Source organism: Mus pahari, chromosome 7 (genome assembly GCF_900095145.1).
Source record: "Mus pahari chromosome 7, PAHARI_EIJ_v1.1, whole genome shotgun sequence".
NCBI classification, from domain to species: Eukaryota; Metazoa; Chordata; class Mammalia; order Rodentia; family Muridae; genus Mus; species Mus pahari.
Genome location: NC_034596.1, coordinates 3450229 through 3469234, shown reverse-complemented (window position 1 = coordinate 3469234; position 19006 = coordinate 3450229). Strand labels below are relative to the sequence as shown.

General features: G+C 50.5%; 1 protein-coding gene across 2 annotated transcripts in view; it reads right to left on the bottom strand.

The window, feature by feature from the left end:
• Window position 1: 1 nt before the first annotated feature.
• The window catches only part of Adcy3 (adenylate cyclase 3), a 38631-nt gene continuing 19626 nt past the window's right edge, over window positions 2–19006 (bottom strand). The window contains exons 5-20 of one of the 2 annotated variants that reach the window (XM_029540762.1): window positions 17335–17493; window positions 15934–16108; window positions 15009–15131; window positions 13410–13552; window positions 13105–13266; window positions 10916–11003; window positions 10002–10118; window positions 7130–7389; window positions 6777–6842; window positions 4951–5032; window positions 4155–4313; window positions 3259–3405; window positions 2702–2821; window positions 1967–2090; window positions 1370–1494; window positions 2–956 (exon numbers count right to left, since the gene is read on the bottom strand). In XM_029540762.1, the coding sequence (XP_029396622.1) occupies window positions 774–956; window positions 1370–1494; window positions 1967–2090; window positions 2702–2821; window positions 3259–3405; window positions 4155–4313; window positions 4951–5032; window positions 6777–6842; window positions 7130–7389; window positions 10002–10118; window positions 10916–11003; window positions 13105–13266; window positions 13410–13552; window positions 15009–15131; window positions 15934–16108; window positions 17335–17493 (2233 nt within the window). In that variant the 3' untranslated portion in view covers window positions 2–773. Of the gene's footprint in view, window positions 957–1369; window positions 1495–1966; window positions 2091–2689; window positions 2822–3258; window positions 3406–4154; window positions 4314–4950; window positions 5036–6776; window positions 6843–7129; window positions 7390–10001; window positions 10119–10915; window positions 11004–13104; window positions 13267–13409; window positions 13553–15008; window positions 15132–15933; window positions 16109–17334; window positions 17494–19006 lie in introns of those variants that run through there. The other variant, XM_029540764.1, reaches the window with a different exon arrangement.

The window sequence follows — 19006 nt, the reverse complement described above, 5'->3', positions numbered from 1 at the left end:
AATAAAACAGTCCTGTTCTTTATCAACACCTGCAGATTCTTTGTTAAAGCAGTAGCAAAGGCGACTGTAGCAAGAGCTCAGAAGACAAGGCAATATTGGAAAGTTTTTGAACAGGTTAAAAATATAAATGTAGAAGATCTGTTTATATATTTTTCTTTCAGAAATAACCCCCTTCCCAACCAGGTGAAAGGAAATATTGCACTTTCTGCTCTCGTGACTAAGGTGACACGGGGGTTCCAGAAGAACCTTTCAAGATTATCAGGAACATTGGGGTAAGGGCCATTGACCTAACCAGACAGGAAGGAGCAGCCAGGCGCAGAGCCTTCTCGGCCCTGAGCCCAACCGGTGCTCCCCGCCCCCAGCGCAGGCAGCTTCGTTCCGCCTCTGCTGGCACCCTGCTCACAGTGGCCATGGCCTCTCTAGGGGTGAAGGGCTGAGTTCTGCCTCTGCTGGCACCCTGCTCACAGTGGCCATGGCCTCTCTAGGGGTAAAGGGCTGAGCTGGAACAAAGGCTCTGGAAAGGCTGCTCCAGTACTATGCCTAAGACCCCTACTTTGGGGACGCTACAGGCACACTGAGGAGTAGGAATAGCCACCCTCAGAGCTCACATCCACACAGGAAGGCTGGAGGAGATCTGAAACCTAAAGTCTATGGGAATGTGCATTTCAACAGTTGGGAACACCAGGACTTGGTCATTTGCCCTTTCCCAATGCTTTTCACTGCTTCCAAAAAAAATCTCCCTTCCAATGTGGACCACTGGTGCCTGAGGTTGTTCAGGGGTTGTCCACCACTTGGTGGGGCAGTGTAACAGAGGAGCCATTGGGGAAGGCAGCTGGCCTGTCCCGTCCCTTCAAGAAAAAGGTCAGAAGTTCCCCTTTGCCTTTCACAAAGATGGGACCTCGCCTCACAAAGCGGAAGCCATACTCTCGAAGGATGACCTGTGTGTCTTCTACCACCTGTACGTGGAGAACAGAGACAGAGTTAGGGAAGAGGAAGCCAAGATGGTGGGGTAGAAGGGCGTTTGGACAGCTCCGGTAGCAGTATGGAGATACAGCCCACATAAGGGAGACCCACAGGCAGTCACGTAAGCAGCAGACTACCAATCCATGGCACTGATACAGGTCCAAGACAGTTTAGTTAACTGTACCAAACGGAGGCTTTTCCCACCCAAACCTGAACCTTAAATGTTTTCTCCCTCCAGTTAAGGCTCTATAGGCCTTGGTCCATGTTTCCTTGGCTCTGTGGCACTGCCAACACTGACCTAATGCCCACAGACAGGAGCCAGTAACATGGCAAAGCACCAGGCGTCTGCTTGTGTTGCACTCTCTGCATCTTAGACAAACATGCTCAGTTCTAGCACTGAACATACCTGGATGTTGCCCATGACTCCTGTGGATTCCATCCTGCTGGCCACATTGACCGTATTGCCCCAGATGTCATAGTGTGGTTTCCGGGCTCCAATGACACCAGCCAGAACCCCTCCTTTGTTCATGCCTAGGGCAGAGAAATGGAGCATGGCCACAAGCCAGGCTTGCATTAGCTTTCCACAAACTGCCAATTTCTCTCTCACAGACGATCATCCCACAAGGCTGCTGACAGGAACACCTATGTCCCTTGGTAAAAATTCCTTCACAGCTGAGCTTTACAGTCTCAGGACTGTAGTGGCCAGCTTCAATGTAACCTTCCTAATACTTCAAACTCCTATAAATTTACCTAGAAGTAGTGAGGCCACTCCTCATATGAATAGCTGGCACAAACCTTGGGGGAGGCGGGTACAGAAGGGTGTCTGAACTGCCATTGGAAACAGTAGGGATGGGTCTATCTTTGTATTATTCCATTACTGTAGATTTCTACACGTGGTCAGTCTCCAAGAGAGCAGAACTAAAGGCCCCCTGGCTCCCCCACCATCTGCCTTTGCTTTTCCGCCTCGGTTCTGCCGAGCCCCCAGAGCTGGTGGTGCCTTTACCTATGCGCAGCATGAAGTTGTTGAATGACTGGTTGTTGATGTTTGTGAGCGTGTCTTTCATGGCTAATGCAAAGTCGGCCAGGTCAGCCAGGTGCTGCCAGCGCTCCTTGTCTGACTTCTCCTCCTGTGTGAAAGCATGTTGACACTGTCATAACCAACAGGCTGTGACTGGAACAACTAGGCATGGCGGCAACAGTATGGATGCAAGGTGGCAGGCTGCTAAGGAGGGCCAGCGTGTCACCACTGCAGAATTCCCGCATCTGTTTAGGGGAAGGAGGCCCTGTCTCAGCTGCATCCTGTGTACCACGGGACTAGTCACAAGGCAGAGCTCTCGTTGCTCTGTGTGAGTCTGGTCCTGCATGGTTCCTCAAGGTTGTAAGCACTTAGTGAACACCTTCAGCTTGCTTAACTCAACCTCAGTTCAGGAAGTGCCCATGTAAAGGAAAACTAGATGATGGTTTAAGAACCGTGCTTGCTCGTGATGCTCCGTCAGGGAATCACACAGCAGGCTCCACAGGTCCACCCGAGCTCAGTGAAAAGGGCAGGCAGTGGCAGCAGGGAGATTCTACTGATCCAGAACTGATACAGTTCTTAAACACCGTGGGGCCTGGCCCATTGGTGATGCTGGTGGCACTGTGGGAATGAGCCCTTTGCACAAGGATCTTCATTAACTTCATCTGATTCTCATTTCCCGTGGTCTGTGGGCACGAGCCGCTTCTCTAGCTACTGGGTTACCTTGCTGGAGCTCGTGAAGCCATTGGTGTTGACATCTGGTGTGACTCCTGAAGCTGCCATATAGGTACTGCCAATAGTTTTGATCTTGGTGATGACCCGGAATTTGGGATTGTCCAGGAGCTGAGGACAGAATTAGAACAAGTAAGGAAGAGGAGTGAATGCGCTATCAAGTTTGCCCATTTCCAAGGACCAACAATGCATCTGAGAGACACTCTCCTATACTGCCTTTGTTCATTCCATGCTACCTGGGCACATGAGCCTCTGCCTCAGTTACCATAACCTTAACACTGAGTTAAATGGCTAGTCTCCTTAGGTGGCAGAAGTCCTGAGGAAAAGTATCCAGTCAATGTTTAATAGGGGCTTGAAGTAGTAGAGAGGACAATCCTTAACCCAATGAACTTGCCAGGGTCATCTTAGGATCCTGCCTCAGCCCTTGGACTTGTGAGTTCTGGAAGGCCGCAGAAGCCCAGTTACTGTAAAAGACTCACGTGGGAAATGTGTAGAGCTAGTCTGAGATGTGATACAAAAGGAGCTAGCTCTGATAGGAGGACACTCACAGAGTCAAAATCAGAGATGATCTCATTGAGGAAGCGAAGACACTCGATGCCACCATTGTTGATGCTCTCCTCAGTGTAGAAGTCGGCAAAGTTGGGCAAGGAGGCAAACATGACTCCAATCTCGTCATAAGACTGGCTGTACAGCTCCTAAAAAGAGGCAAAGTCAGTCTGGGGTACTGATGTGCAAACGGGATGATCAGGGTTGAGTGCACTGGAAGTAGAGGCCAGCTGGCTAATCAGACTAACAGTGAGCCCTGGGTTCTGTAAGAGACGCTCCTTCCACATGTTGGGACAAGCAGTAAAGGAGAAACGTGTCAGCCTTCAGCCTCCATGTGAACATGTACATACACATATGCACACACCTCACAGAGAAGGTCCAAGCACTCGAGAGATGGCTGCCTGGTGGGATGGTATACTAAGGGATTCTTATGTTGGCCTCACATGGGATGTGTGTACTCAACTATTTGAACTCAGCTTTGAATGATTAGAACGAGAAGCACTCCTCCATGGCCTCTGCATCTGTTCGTGCCCTGCTTTCCCTTGGTGATGGACTGCCTGCCTGGAAGTGGAAGATGATATAAACCCTTGCTCCCCAAGTTGCTTATGGCCATGGTGTTGCGTCCCAATAACTGAAACCTCTCCAGGGAAAGTGAGTGGCATGGTCAGCCACCTTGGTTTGAGAAGGTCTTATTGGCAGGAGAAGCACTCTGGTTCTGTAGGGGGTCCCAGAGATGCAGCACACCAGCAATGCTCTGTATAAGAGACCCTGGGAACGTCTCTTGGTTTGTTTCTGGCTATGTCCAGCCATACTTGGACTTCCAATCCCAGTTTTAAAGGGACCTTGACTTGTGGGTGCTCCTCAGAGAAAGCAAAACCTCCACATGACACCCTCTTACCTCATCTCTCTTCTTGGACCCCAGGAAATGGCGTGCAACATGCTCAGGCAACATGTTGGTGACCAAGGCCTCATTCCATCGGCGCATCTCGTAGACACGTTCTTTCTGGTCATGGACCTCAATCTTCCACAAGAACAGTGTTCGGGCCAGTTTTTCCACCTACAGACATAGGTCAGGTGAGGTGTGTGCTCTAAAGCCATCCGATGGAGGAGTTTGGAACGGGTATTGAATATCATGTAGGGTAACGCTGGAAGGAGACCACTAAGTGACAGAAGGGCTGAGAGGAGTCACCTAATCAAAATGGCATCCCACAGTTGCGTTAAGGACCTGGGCCTCTTGATACAGTATAGATCCAAGCTGGGCTAGGGCACTAGAGCCACAAAGAGGGTTCTGCCAGAACCAAGAGGCATCCCCATCTCTAGCAGCTACATTTATGAAGTGATTTGGGGGAGCTGTACTTTCCTGGCAAACCACTTGGGGGCATCCAAGCTAACTGTCCTTGTATGGATACTTCGTCTTTACCCAACAGAACTTCATTAGGGCCTTTCCCTTTCTCTTCTGACTCCAAGGTCACCCCCATCACCCATGCCAGGGTGAGTGCAGAGGCCTCAAGCCTGCCTAGGGGGGCATCGCCCATCCTGGAGGAGAACAGAGGAAGAAGCAGGGCACAGCAGAGCTGGTGCATCCTATGTGCCATGTTAGGTGAAGGAGCAGCTCTTCCTTAGGTGCCTGGGCATAGGAGTTGTAGGATAGCTCTCTGGGAGGTCCTTAGCACAGAAGAGGGTGTGACACTCACGTGACGTGAGAAGTAGTAAAAGCTCAGCATCATGATGAACATCATCACAGTCATTGAGTACTTGGAAGGCACCAGGGGCAGCCTGCTGGGCAGACAAGAACATCAAGAACACTTTTGTCACCCTCCAGCTGTGCTATTTGCAATCGATCGATCGATCGCTGTGGGGTGGGCTTCAGAGGTTTCCCCCACCTCAGTTCCTCTCCTAGGCCTGGTGGCCCTCCCCTCCCGCAGCATGTGACGAGGCTATTGGACTTGGAATCAGCAGCAGCCCTAGCTTCCCTGGCTATAGGCCATTCACACTGATCTGCTCAGGGACTCCGCTGCAGCATCTGACACATCCAAGATATAGGATCCAAGACATACACTACAGGATCTTGAAGAAGAGACTCCCTAGCGATGGGACCAGACTACAGTCTTGCTGTGGTGCCTTTCTAGGTTTAACCATAGTTTTGTGTGGACTTAGAGTTACTTCTATCACTGTATACAACTCTGCTACATGAGGAGGCCATTTTATCTGTTACCACTGATGTCCTCTGGGCTTTGTGTTATGGATGACGAGGCTACTAGGGATATTCTTGCATGTCGACCGTGGGGTATATATGCATGCATGAACTTTTCTCAGACGTATATATAAGGGGACTTTCTGGGCTATGGGTTTTAGAATTTTGTTTGAGATAGGATCTCATGTGTCCCAGGCTGACCTTGAATTGTTGACCTCCTGCCTCCATTATAGGTACACACCACCATTTCCAGTTTATGCAGTGTTGGGAACCCCAGGCTTTTTCCATGCTAAGGCAAGCATTCTACCAAATGAGCTGCATCTCCAACCCCATAGGTCTATTCCTAACCAAATCCAAATGGCTAAAACTATACCACCACCAAGAGTGTATGATTAACACTGACCTTAATAACAGCTTGAAATTTTTACCAAATTGTTAGGGTATAGTGAGTTTGTTATGGCCTTAATTTGTGTTTGTGTTTTGTTTTGCTTATCTAAATGCCCTTCACTGGTGTTCATTTTAAGACTCTTTTGTCCCCTGAAACTCACACTGTAGACCAGGCTAGCATCGAACTCACAGAGATCTGCCTGCCTTTGCTTCTCCAGTGTTGGGATTAAAGGTGTGTGCCTCCACTGTCTAGCCATTTAGACTTATTTTATAAAGGGCACTTTCAACTCTCCTGATTTCCCTCCATTAGCACATCTTTTTAAAAAGAAAGAAAGAGAGAGACAGAAGAAAGAAAGAAAGAAAGAAAGAAAGAAAGAAAGAAAGAAAGAAGGAAGGAAGGAAGGAAGGAAGGAAGGAAGGAAGGAAGGAAGNAGGAAGGAAAGAAAGAAAGAAAGAAAGAAAGAAAGAAAGAAAGAAAGAAAGAAAGAAAGAAAGAAAGAAAGAAAGAAAGAAAGAAAGATCTTTACCTCGGGGTGCATCTTAGAGAACTTCAGTGTTCTCAGGGAAGCCAGCCTAGGAGAGCTGATCTATGATGAACTCCAGAGGGGAGGGCTGCCCGCCTTAATTCCAATTTAGCCCTCTTTCTTCACTTCCCCGCCTGTGTGTACCCTGCCAGCCTGTTAACTGCAGCCGCCATCCCCTCCAGTCTCTCCCGCTCCAGCCTCTGAGCCTACCGTCCACACACCCAGCTCTGCTCTCAACTCTTCTATCTCGGGCGTAAGAGGAGCCCAGACGGCCAGGTCCACACTGGACACAGCCTCGCCCAGCCAATCCATAGAATACTCACCTCCTTTAACTGATGTACCTGCAAGCATGTTACAGTTGCTGCCTATGGAACGGGCTAGGAAGCAGACAAGGAGGAAATGCAGTGACTCTTACCTGTCAGTGCCATTGAGCCCAGGGGTGGCAAGTACCTGCATCTTCTCTAAGGCCACCATAGGAAAGCTGTTGAGCAGATAATAGCACATTCAGGCCACATCTGGGTGTAAGAGGCTGGTACCCCAGCCAAACACTGAGGTGTCCCAAATCTACTCGGTGAGATGGAAAAGACCACTCCCAACAGGCTGTGCATGTCTGTGAGAAGCCCTGGATTTTCATGATTCATCATTATTTCTCTAAAGAGCATGAGGTAGAGAGCCACCTCAGCTCAGGCACATGGCCTCGCAACAGGGACGGGGTGGGACACATGAGAGGAAAGAGACCATGCACGCCGTCAACCAGGTTCATCTTACTCCTTTTCCTGAAAGCGCTTGTGGTCGTATTCATCAAAGACAGGACACCAGGCATACAGGTTGATGGCAGTCACGGCGCCTGTGACGAGCAGCATGAGTGTCAGCTTTACCATGTGGCTGACCTGCACCAGCATGATGGTGGCGATAAGCGACAGCACAGCAACGTAGTTGTAGTACTTGGGGTTCCCCATACAGCCGCCGTCCAGCTCCATCCCGGCTGTCACGTTGTAAGGTCCCATGTAGTATTGGAGACAGCTAAGCTGGAGGCCAGGACAAGGGGAGGGGATGGGTGAAAGGGACCATCAGTGACAGGTCAGAGGGATCTCTCAGCCATGGCTCCCTCCGCAGTGCCCTCAGAGATATGTGAAGACTGGCAGAGAGTGAGCTTACATGTTAGTGACTGCTATGAAGAGCCATATCATGATCCCGTCAGATGTTCAGAAAGACACACTGTGTATTGTTAGCACTGCACCTAATCTACAGAAACCCCTCGGACAGTCAGGAAGGGTGAAAGGAGACCCAGGACCCAGAGCACCTGGCTCCTGGTCCAATATGCTTTCCCCATCACACTTGCTGCAAGAGAGGCTGTGTGGCCATTTGGAATCTGGGGTGACAGCTATTCTGCCACCAGGGCACCCCTACCTTCTGGAATCTGTTCATTGGTTGTACTACTGTTCACCACAGTCAACAGAGAATGTGTCCATGAGCTAACTAAGCCTTTCTAGATAACTTGCAGCTCACCTAGCTTTGGGTAACGGCTTGGCATGTAATGCCAGGAGGTGCAAGAGGATCCCTGTGCACCCATCCCAGGTCCTTGGACCATTCTGCATGGTAGACACCATGCGACCCACAGACTTTCTGCGCTCTGGAGCTCTCCTCTGCCAGGTAGGTGTCCAGTTACAGCCCTACAGCTTTCTGCTTCTAGTACTTCCAGAGTAAGTCTCTAGGCTCATTTTACTCCCGTGCATAAGTACTATACAACATTCCTAAGAGGACTTGGGAGAGTTCGTACGGTATGCCCAAATTAGAACAGTCCGTATCGGGCTGGAGAGATGGCTCAGTGGTTAAGAGCACCGACTGCTCTTCCAAAGGTCCTGAGTTCGAATCCCAGCAACCACATGGTGGCTCACAACCATTTGTAATGAGATCTGATGCCCTCTTCTGGTACACCTGAAGACAGCTACAGTGTACTTATTTATAATAATAAATCTTTTTTTTAAAAAAAGATTTTAGAACAGTCGTATCGACTGGTGGGAACAGTGACCTTCCCTGTCCTCTCCCTCACAGAGCATCTGGCTGCCCTCTCACAGAATCCTAGCTCTCCATGAACCGAGCAGAGCAGAAGATGGCCTCCCCAGAGATCTCCTAGGCCCTGTGAGGCTGTGTCCCTGCCCAGCCACCTAGGAGGGCTGCCTGATGAAATGGGCCCACCTGCCACGCCCACTCCAGTAGTGACTTGAAACAAGTCTGAAAACCTGGACACAGTCCTGAGGCAAATGAGTTTCAAAAGAAGCTCAGCCTCCTGGAGCCCTGGCATTTTCAATAACCCACATACTCAAACCCTATCCTCACGTTAGTGTGGTGTATCATAGGTGAGCCCCCACCCGTGTTCCAATGTCCTGAATTATCCTTGAAGCCAGGAGCTCGGAATTCAGTAGGATTCCGTGACCAGTGAAACTAATCAGGCATTACATAGAACAGAGCCAGACTAGCTCTGGGCAAGCTCAGCAAAGCATACTTTTGGAATCTTCATTTCATCCAAGTTACTTTCATAGGCAAGTACTTACCAAGGCCTAGGAAATAGGGGGGTTGTGGTATTGCATTATTCATGAGAAGGTCTGCTAGAGCAGAACCCCCTGGTGCTAGCTCTCATAAGGCTCAAAGGAGTAGCACAAATTGTGACTAGGGTGTGAAATCCTTACCTGTCATTAGCTGACCCTAGGCAGAGCTGTTTTACCTTTACTATAAACATTAACTGGTGCCTGTAAGTCCTCTGTTTTGTGTCAGATAACTTCAATGTACTTTGCCTGCTGTGACATCCTACCCCTTTATTTTCTGTATTATATAAGACTAGGGTTCACTTTGTGAAAAATACATTCAGATTGTACACGCTCTCTTGTGTCAGTCTGTTTGTCATCCGCTGAATCCACGCAGATAGGAGACCCAAAAATGAGGTAGTCTGCCGCACCCACCATCTCAGGCCAGTGGATCCCAACACAGGCTATGCTTCAGGGAACACAGCTCATGAGTGCTTAGATCGTACACGGTATGTGCATGTATATGCACAAGATGCATGTACTTCTGGAAGCTCGAACAATCTCCTGTATCATCAGTGACATCTGCTTGTTGGTTTGTTTTGTTTTTGAGACTAGGTCTCCCTTTGGCCCAGAACAAGTCAGTAAATAAGTTTGCTAGCCAGTGAATCCGAGATCCTAGTGTCTTTGCTTCCCACCACTGAGACTATGAGCATATACCACCATGCCTGGCTTTTTTCACATGCATTCTGGGGAAGAAACTTAGGTCCCAAGCTGTTTACCAACTGAACTATCTCCCAGGCTCTAAAACTGCTTCGGTTTTTGACTGTTGCTATGTGACCTAAAGCAAGCCAACAAACCTTTCTGAACTTTAATCCCTACGTGGGAAACTTTAATCCCTACGTGGGAAGCCGCAGATGTAGTGCACCTAGCTGTGGACTGGGCACACTGGACCATGGGAAAGAAGGGGATACAAAGACCTAAGTCAACCTTGAAAGTTTTCTGAATACCCACGGGAAGACCCTCTCCACCTAACTGGAATGTTCAGGGTCAGACTCATCTACCTGAAATATACGCTGACAGCGTTCAGCCCCTCTCCCCTGGAAGCAAAAGCTCACCATATCCACAACATTGGCCATAACCAGAATGAAGATGGCTAACATGGCCCAGGTGTTCCTTGCCCAGCGGGTCCGGTCAATCCAAGATGAGAAGGCCACGAGCTTCTTGGGAAATGACTAGGGGAAAAACAAAACAAAACAAACAACCAAACAACCATGATTTCAAGGGATTGAGCCTCCACCTGTATGTCCTGAAGATATTACTGGCCATGGCTGTATGTCCTGAAGATATGACTACTCATGGCTGTATGTCCTAAGGATATGATTGATGGTTTCTATGCTCTGGTTCCAGAAACCAAATTGACAGGGAGAAAGTGTAAGTGTGTAAGCCCTTGAGGTGGTGTACAGCCCTAGGCCTTCAGGTCTAGCTCCTGGCTGGACAGACACTTCCTGAATGTGTGGGCAGCCCCAGAAACAAGGCCAGGGCAGGGAGCAGCATTCAGGGCTAGCCACCTGCCTCGCTTCCTCCCTCTTCCTTTTCTGGATCAGTGACCTAATTCCCAGGTCACCTGGCAAGTAGCCTGTTAAACTGATTTTCCTAAGACTGCTTTCCCCTTGTTATTCTGATCAAAAACTTCCTGGTACATGAGTGCCTACAGAACTCTCAATCTGGCTTTTAAGGTCTTTCACACAGTTGAAGCCACCCCATCTTCCAGTTGGCTTTGTCCTTCACTGCCTTATATGTGTGCAGTCATGGTCCACAAGATCCCATGTCACAGAAGGGATGAATGGGAAAGAGGGATGGATGGATGGATGGATGGATGGATGGATGGATGGATGGATGGATGGATACCTAAATGACCCCCACAGACAAGCCTATCAGGACTTGACCAGAAGCCCAACTCCTATCATTTACATGGAGTAACACTCATGAGACTAGAAGGTTCCAGGCTCAACTGGAGAATGCCTCTTACCCTGGGAAAGATGGCAGCCATCGAGCAGATAGTCAGGATCAGGAGCAAAGCCTCCCCAACCACAAAGGTCACGTAGTTTGTCACCAGCCTGTGGCAGAGAGAAGGTCATGGTGAGGACATGGGTCAGCTGAGCACAACCTTATGACTGGCAGCTTCTCGTTGACACCAGGCAACTGCTGTTTCTGTCTTAGCAGAACAAGATGACAGGTCCTGGCAGAGAGGAATGCCAACAAAGGGCCTGGGAATGCCACCCTCGAGCTGCTAACTGTCCACTGGGGCTTTTGCAGAGGTGAGGAGGGTCACAGATGTCCTGAAAATAGCCCAGTAATAGCCTGGGAAAGGGTTCTTAGGAATGAGCATCAGCCCTCTAGCTCGAGTGAGAGCAGTACAGGGCACAGACGCGCCGAGGGCGGGGAGTGACCTCTGACCACACAGAGCACACCGACATGAGTGAGGTTTTTCCACATCCATTTCTTCCCCTCCACTCGGAAATAAATCCGTCTGTTCCAGGTCCTTCTCACTCCTCCACAGAGAAAGAACACTCCTGCCAAGAGCCCCCAGAAGCTTAGGTTGCCAATCCAGTATCCAACTCAGGGTCACCTCTTAGACCTTCTCACTTGACTTTGGGGATCTTCTGGTCTCTGGTTTTAAGACCCACACACAGGCCTTAAAGGGCTTCTCTTCCCACTCACTCACTCACCTTCGTGGCCTCACGCTCCAAGTGTGCTCTGTGTGGGTGGCGCTCAGGTCCATTCCTGCAGCCAGCCTCTCCCTGAGCCCCAGGCTGTCCCGGCTGCCTCATGAGCAGTGCCCACAGGCAGCTAGCTCACTCTAGACCTCTCCTGCTCTAAAGCCCTTACCATATTCTCTACCTTGGCTAATGCGCTTTGCTCAAATACAAAGGCTCTGGAGATGCCCTCAGCTCTGCCCTTTCATACCCCAGAACAAACCTGCCAGTGACTCTTGCCATCTTGGTCTTCAGAATCCAGCCAATCCAGACATCAATAAAACTCAGAGTCCAGCCCCTCATCCTCACCTTCTCTAACTCTGCCTGGTCCAAGTCACCCCTTATCTCAGTCACTGTCATCTCTTAGCCTGGCCTCAGCTTCCACTCTTGCACATTGACCTGTTCTGACACACCCAGAGGATCCCCTTCTCAAACCTGTGCCCAACTTGTATCTTTTTGCCAGCCTCTGCATCCAAGAGTATGAACTGTGCCCATCTTTCTACCCTAATTCTTGTCATTTCCCATACCACCCCAGCTCCCAGCACTGTCCCCTCACTATGCCTGCCTAAGACGAGCATCCCCAGATGCACTCCCCAGCCCTTCGGGACTGTAAAATACCACCTTGTCAGTGAGGTCTGCTCTGGCCAGTCTACAGAACCCTGCAGGCCCCCCCCCCCTTCATCCTTCTCTGCCTTACACACTTATCACTACTGTACACACACTTTCCTGTTTAAACGCTTGTGCCTTCTCCCATCACCAACTCTGTCCCCACAAGATGATGTAAGCCTCACAAGAGCTTGTTCTCTGCTACATCCCCAGACCCAACACAGCATTTATAAACCCAATAGCTCTAATTTCACAGCAGTCTTGAGAGTCATGCAGGGTAGGTATCCTCACTTGGCAGATGAACAAACTGGGACCTGCCACTGTCCTGCCTACAGAACCTCAGATGGCATCAGCCAAGTCCCAAGGGTTCTTGCAGCTCCTCCAACTAACCCAAGTAGGGCTCCATGATCCTTTCATGGAAGACTATGCAGAGGGGAGATGCCCACTTGTCTCCTGAGGCCAGGAAGGTGACAATTAACCTTCAGGTAGGGCTTTCACAGCTGAGCCGATACTGGAATACCCTGCCTCACGAGCCCCAGAGGACCTGCCACTGACGTCAGTTTGTGTCCAGAGTCTAGAATCTAGTTTTACAAAGAGTCGGCGTGACGCTGTGACTAAAGATTTGGCGATATCCCCACTCTTTTCCCTAGAACCTCTCTAGCAGCCATCCTCTTGGATGGGCCTGTCACCAGCCTTCCTGCCCCTGCTGAGATGCCATTCAGGGGTTGACTCTGCTGTGGAATCCAGGTGGGGGAAAGAAACCCCAAGCAAGGAACCCAAGCAAGGCCAGAGCCCCCTGCCCCTCACCTCACTGTCACCTCTCCCGACCCGTCAGCCCCACCCTGGGCATCCTCACCAGGGGTCCATGAGTATCTCCACCATGGCCGTGCAGAAGAGGACCACACAGGAGCAGCTGAAGGCGGCCCCACTCTGCTTCTCCTTCTCCACCGAGTAGCGTGTTTCCATCTCTGGGTCCATGAACCTCATGGTTAGGAGGAATGTGTTTCTCTTCTTTACCCTGCCATGGAAACAAGTCCTGTGACCCACATGTCACGCCTACCCTGATGGCTGGGATGGGGCCCGGCTTCAGATGACTGTTACCCTGCACTGAGTAAGGGCCAGGGAGGGGTGGCAGCTGGGGCCCCAGCAGTAGCCACTTACACCTGGGCGGACTCCCGCTCCAGCAGGGCCTCGTTAAGCAGCTGGTTCAGTTCGTGCTCATCCTCAGAGGCGTCCACCACGCGGTCTGCCAGGTCCTGGAGGCGCAGCCTGCGGCGGGGGTTGGGGAACGAGGGGTTGTCAGCCTGTAAGCCAGGGAGGCAGAGTCAGTGGGGCAGACAGGGACAGGTGGGGGAGGGGATGGCAAAGACTAGTGAAGAGGAGGAACAGAGGTCACACTCCTGAGGACCAAACGCTTTCCCTGGTTCCACCCTGCCACTGCCTCCTTGGTCTCCTAACAGATGTTCTACGGCAGCTGTCCACTGACGCAGGGGCCTTGGGGAACTGCAGTCCAGGTTCTCACAAGAAGCCTTATATATGGACAACCTTGGGATCATATAATCCCAGCCCCAGGGCTCAAGATTATCAGTCTTAAGTGGTCTAATGAGAAAGGGCTGCAGACCGGGCGCCCACTACCACTTCATGCCCCATCAGAAGGAGAGGTAGCAAGTCCAAAATGGAAGGCAGGGTTGTATCACACAGCCATCAGCCTCAGGGGTGACTGCCCAGCCCCTCAGAGCAGGGTGAGTCTGAAAGGCAGAGATTCCTGGTTGGAGGCTCAGCAGTCCTGCTGGCTGCGTGGTTCCAAACCAGGTTTCCCTCCTGTAAAATGTTGGGGGTGGCCTGCTCTGACCCCAAGAGTCTCTTTCCCTGCAGCATAAGCTAGATATGAATGACACTACTAATGGCTAGGGCCTGAAGAGTCACGGGCTTCTAAAGCCATGTCCGAGCCAAGCTACGTAGTTTATGAGTCCACTTCCTATCAAGAAAAAAAAATCTTTGCTTTTATTTTCTGTGCATTGGTGTTTTGTCTGCATGTATGTCTGTGTGAGGGCGTCTGCATGTATGTCTGTGTGAGGGTGTCAGAAACCTCAGAACTGGAGCTACAGACAGGTGGGAGCTGCTGTGTGGGTTCTGGGACTTGAAACCATGTCCTCAGGAAGAGGAGTCAGTGCTCTAAAGCACTGAGCCATCTCTTCAGCCCCAAGAAAATTATCCCAAAGAGAAGCAGCAGATGGATACGCAAAGAAAATCCAGCTTCCATGAATCTACCTTCTACAGCATCTAAAACCTAGGGGAACAACTCCCGTCTCCTTTCACAGAAACATGGCAGGCACCGGCTTCCAGCCACCAGAGCTTTCCAACAGACATCAGCTTTGCCAGTGGGCGTGTTTGACAGGTTTCTTAGTGAAGGGTGACTGTAGGTTGTCCTTTGGCAACATGGCAGACCTTACTTCCAGGTCTTTGATGCATAGAACTCATGGGGTATGAGAAGGGTATGTCTAGATACAAACTCTCACTCCCAAATAAGCTTCCATCTCGCAGAATCCTCACAGACCATGAACCTACAAGCCTGGGCCACTGCAGCTAGGATGTTTGGGGTAATGCCTTTGGGGACCTTATTTTCCCTTCTCCCATGTAACTGAGTCTACCCTGCTGAAAAGGAACAGAACCTAAGCTGGTGGCCAATACCCTCCTCCCAGGATAGGCTCTGGCTACAGCAGCCAATCGCTCCCCATCCCTGCCGGACCCCACACCCACCTCCTGTTCTTCAGCCTCCTCTGATGTGGAGCCGCTGGCAGGGGCACTCCCATTGGGCTCCTTGGTCTCAATGAGGGCAGGGGAGCTGGGTTTGGAGGATGCCGGCGCTCCATTTGGCAGGGCCTGTCACAGACAAGAGTACTCCTCAGGACCACGAACCATAGCCTGCTACTTACCCCAGCCTGGGACCATTCTATTGTTCTAGAAAGTTCCTCCTACATTTATGGAAGTCTTGCTGACATAGAAATTTCATCAGTTTGTCCTCTATGACATTCATGTTTTAAATCCTGACATTTCCTGGTATCCATTGCTACTAAGAATAGTTTTTGAAACAGAGAGAGGACCCAATTGCTCCAACTCTTGTTTCTAAGACACCAACTCGATGACAGTGCCCTGAGGTCTCATGTGGGTGGGGGGCCTTGTCAAGTGAATAACCTCCATAAACCGCAGATTAGTGTTTGTCCTTGATGGAGTGAGTCAGACACTGTAAGGGGAAACAGTCTGCTCACCCGATTAGTAAGTGTCTGTTGAGCCCTGACTTCTAACCCACATTCTCAGGAGGGCGGGTGGACAATAGCAAAACAGAAGCTACCGCCAGACTGAGTGACACGGGCACTTCTCACGCCTCTCTGCTCCTGTTACGGTCAGCCACCAACTGGCCTTCCTAGGATCACTTGTCATGGTCAGCCACCAGCCGGCCTTCCTAGGATCTCTATTCATGTGGTTTATTTTTTGACACAGGATTTTGCTCAACAGCCCAGGCTGGCCTTGAACTTGCTTATATAGCCTAAGCTGGCTTTGAAGTCCCGCCTCAGCTCCTATGTACTAGAATTTCAGGTGCATACCACCATGCCACACCTAACTGCTCTTCTCTAAATCCCTTTCTTTCCTCCTCTCTGCACTTAGAATCGGACAGCAGACTCACCGAGCCGTTGAGGCCATTTTGGGCTGTTTTCTTCACCTCTGGCTTGGAGGCAATGATGAGGTAGGTTTCGATGCCCTTCTCATCTAGGTAGTCACAGCGACTGCCCCCATCACCAGGCTCCACATCAAACTCCCCCTTCAGGCAGTCCATGGTGCTCTGGGAAATGTGCACGCGCCTGCGGCACAATGAGAGATGCTGAACATGCTCCGGAGGTAGCCCTTGCCTGCCCCAGAGACAGACAGCAGACCACATAGTGCTACTGGTGCTGGGGCGAGTGACTCCAGGGTATATTTAGTAGGGACCGAGGGAGCAGACCTGCTGTTGGCTGACTGTATGGGCAGCGCAGAGCCTAGGGCTCTGAGCTTTGGTCCCAGAGGCTGGTGAATTCTTAGAACAGGAATGTAATTTTCCTTCCTGACTGTTAAGAGTATTAGATGAGGGGCTGGAGAGATGGCTCAGCAGCTAAGAGTCCTTGCTGCTCTTCCAGAGGACCAGAGTTTGGTTCCCAGTACCCACATCCGGCAGTCCACAGCCACCTATATAATTCCAACTCCAGAGGACCCAATGCCTCTGATCTCTGCAGATACCTGTACAACATGTATGCATAGCCACATACATATAACTACACATATGTGAAAATAATAAAAATACATCTTTTAAGTATCAAATGAGATACCAAATTTCAATAGCAGCTCTGAATGCTAACTTCAAGAATTAGATTCTCTCTACCTTGCCTCCCCTGCTGCCAAGGGGACTAAAAGCCAAATAGTCACTAAGGAACTGCCTCTAATGAGGCCCCAAAGGCAGGAAAGATAGGCCAGGCCTCCTGCATCCTGCCCTGAGACAGGCAGGCACCTGTTTTCCGACCACAGCTGGCTGTGCAGGTATGCTGCTTAATTTTGATTTGTTTGTTTGTTTGGTCAACTCCACACAACCTAGAGTCACCCAGGGATAAGGAATTTCAGTTGAGGAACTGCCCAGATCCTGTTAACCTGTGGCCATGTCTGAAAAAAATTATCTCGACTGATGATTGATGTGAAAGGGTCCAGCCCACTGTGGGTGGCACCATTCCTAGGCAGGTGGCTCTGAACTGTACAAGAAAACTAGCTGAGCTAGTGAACTTCCATGACTTCTGCCTCAGTTCCTTCTCTGACTTCCCTTAATGATAAACTGGAAGTATAAGCCAAATAAATACGTTCTCCCACAGGTTGTTTTTGGGCAGTTTTGAATATAGGACCAGGAATAAAGCTACAACACAGGAACAGAAAGTAGGAACACTGCTCCTGGGAGGAATGGGAGTCTTGGACCCCTTAACCCTCATTATGGCCACAGCCCTGAGAGTGGATGGGGTGGTTCCCCTCCCTTGGTCCTTATACCAACCCCATTGGAAGGAGTACTCACCCTGGGATGCCACCAGCCTCCATCTTGTTTGCCACGGTGACATCAGTAGACCATACATCATACTGCCAGCGCTTCTGGCCCAGGACACCACCTAGGACAGTGCCCGTGTGCACTCCCACACGCATGTCCACTCCAGTCTTGGTCTTTTCTCGCACGTACCTGCCAGTCACAGAGAGGCGGTGCCGGGTGAGGCAGGCCATTGTGTGGTGCCTTTGCCCTCACAGGTGGACTCCTCCCCCAGAGTGAGGGAACCTAGAATGTCCTCTCTGGCTTCCTGCCTGAGCTAAGTGGCTTGCACTGGAGTTAATGGAGGCCAGCATCCAGATTCAGTGATGACAGGCATGGGGGACAGGTGACTTCCCCCGGAGGACCTCCTATTTCTCTCTTCTGTTCCTCATCCATTCATAAGAGTGATGCCTCGGGCTGGTGAGATGGCTCAGTGGGTAAGAGCACCTGACTGCTCTTCCAAAGGTCCTGAGTTCAAATCCCAGCAACCACATGGTGGCTCATAACCATCCGTAACAAGATCTGACGCCCTCTTCTGGAGTGTCTGAAGACAGCTACAGTGTACTTACATATAATAAATAAATAAATCTTTAAAAAAAAAAAAAAAGAGTGATGCCTCACTGAGTGTGTGTCTGGTATGTTGCATGTGGCAGACACAGCTAGGTCCCTTGCCTGAGAATTCTAGGAGTGACAAACACAAAATTCAGAGATTTGCTGTCAGGTCCAAAAGAAACTCAGGACAAATGGCTAAACTGTGGTTCCTATTAGCATACCAACGTGCATGCTGGCTTCCATGTTCTATCAGCATTGTGAATATCCATTACAGAGTCCATGCCAGCATGCTGGCTCTCACCCCACCCCATCCCAAACCTCCAGCTCATCAGCTTCCCTTCCCCTGGCTTCCTATTACTGTATGACGCTGATGTTTGGCCATGCACTGTCTTGTCCCCTACCCACCTCATCTCCCTCTCTTCATTTCTTGCTCCCCCCACCCCCATGGCTAACTGCAGTCTGATGGCCACGTACCATCCACTGCTTTCTCTCCCTGCCCTGGAAGCTTCAATGCCTCTGGTTGTTCTGTCCCTCATACCTACAGTAAAAACCTTCCCTTCAAACATACCTTGGAGCAGTCATGTCCTCAGTCTATATCTGCCTGCTGGGTTGGGAGGGAGGCTGAACCTTTCAATCCTAATCTACTGGCTATGGAGGAAGAAGGCAGGGGACATGAGAGGGGCTTCAAGCAGGCAGATGTAAGAATTCACAGCTACCCAGAGATGGTCTGCATGGGTATCCCAGGCTCTGACCCTGAGGGGAGAAGCCTCCTGGAAGCGTTCTTTCCTACCTCAGGCTCCATGGTCCCCCAAGTTACCACACGTGGAGTCTAACTGAGGACTGCCTTTCTAGAGCCTTCCAGGCCCATGTGGAGCAGTGATGTGGTACATGAGTGAGGAGAAGGGGGTTCACCACCCACAAGCCCATGGTGGAGCACAACCCGGGGCCGGAACAAAGGCTGGAATCCTATGGCACCTGCGCCACCCCCTCCCCCACAGCATGTGCCCTCAACGTCCCTTAACTGTAACATGGAGGACACGCTCGGACCTGATCTGTTTAGGGAGGGAGATTGTAATGACAAAGCAGAAAGAGAAAAAAATGGGAGATGTCCACC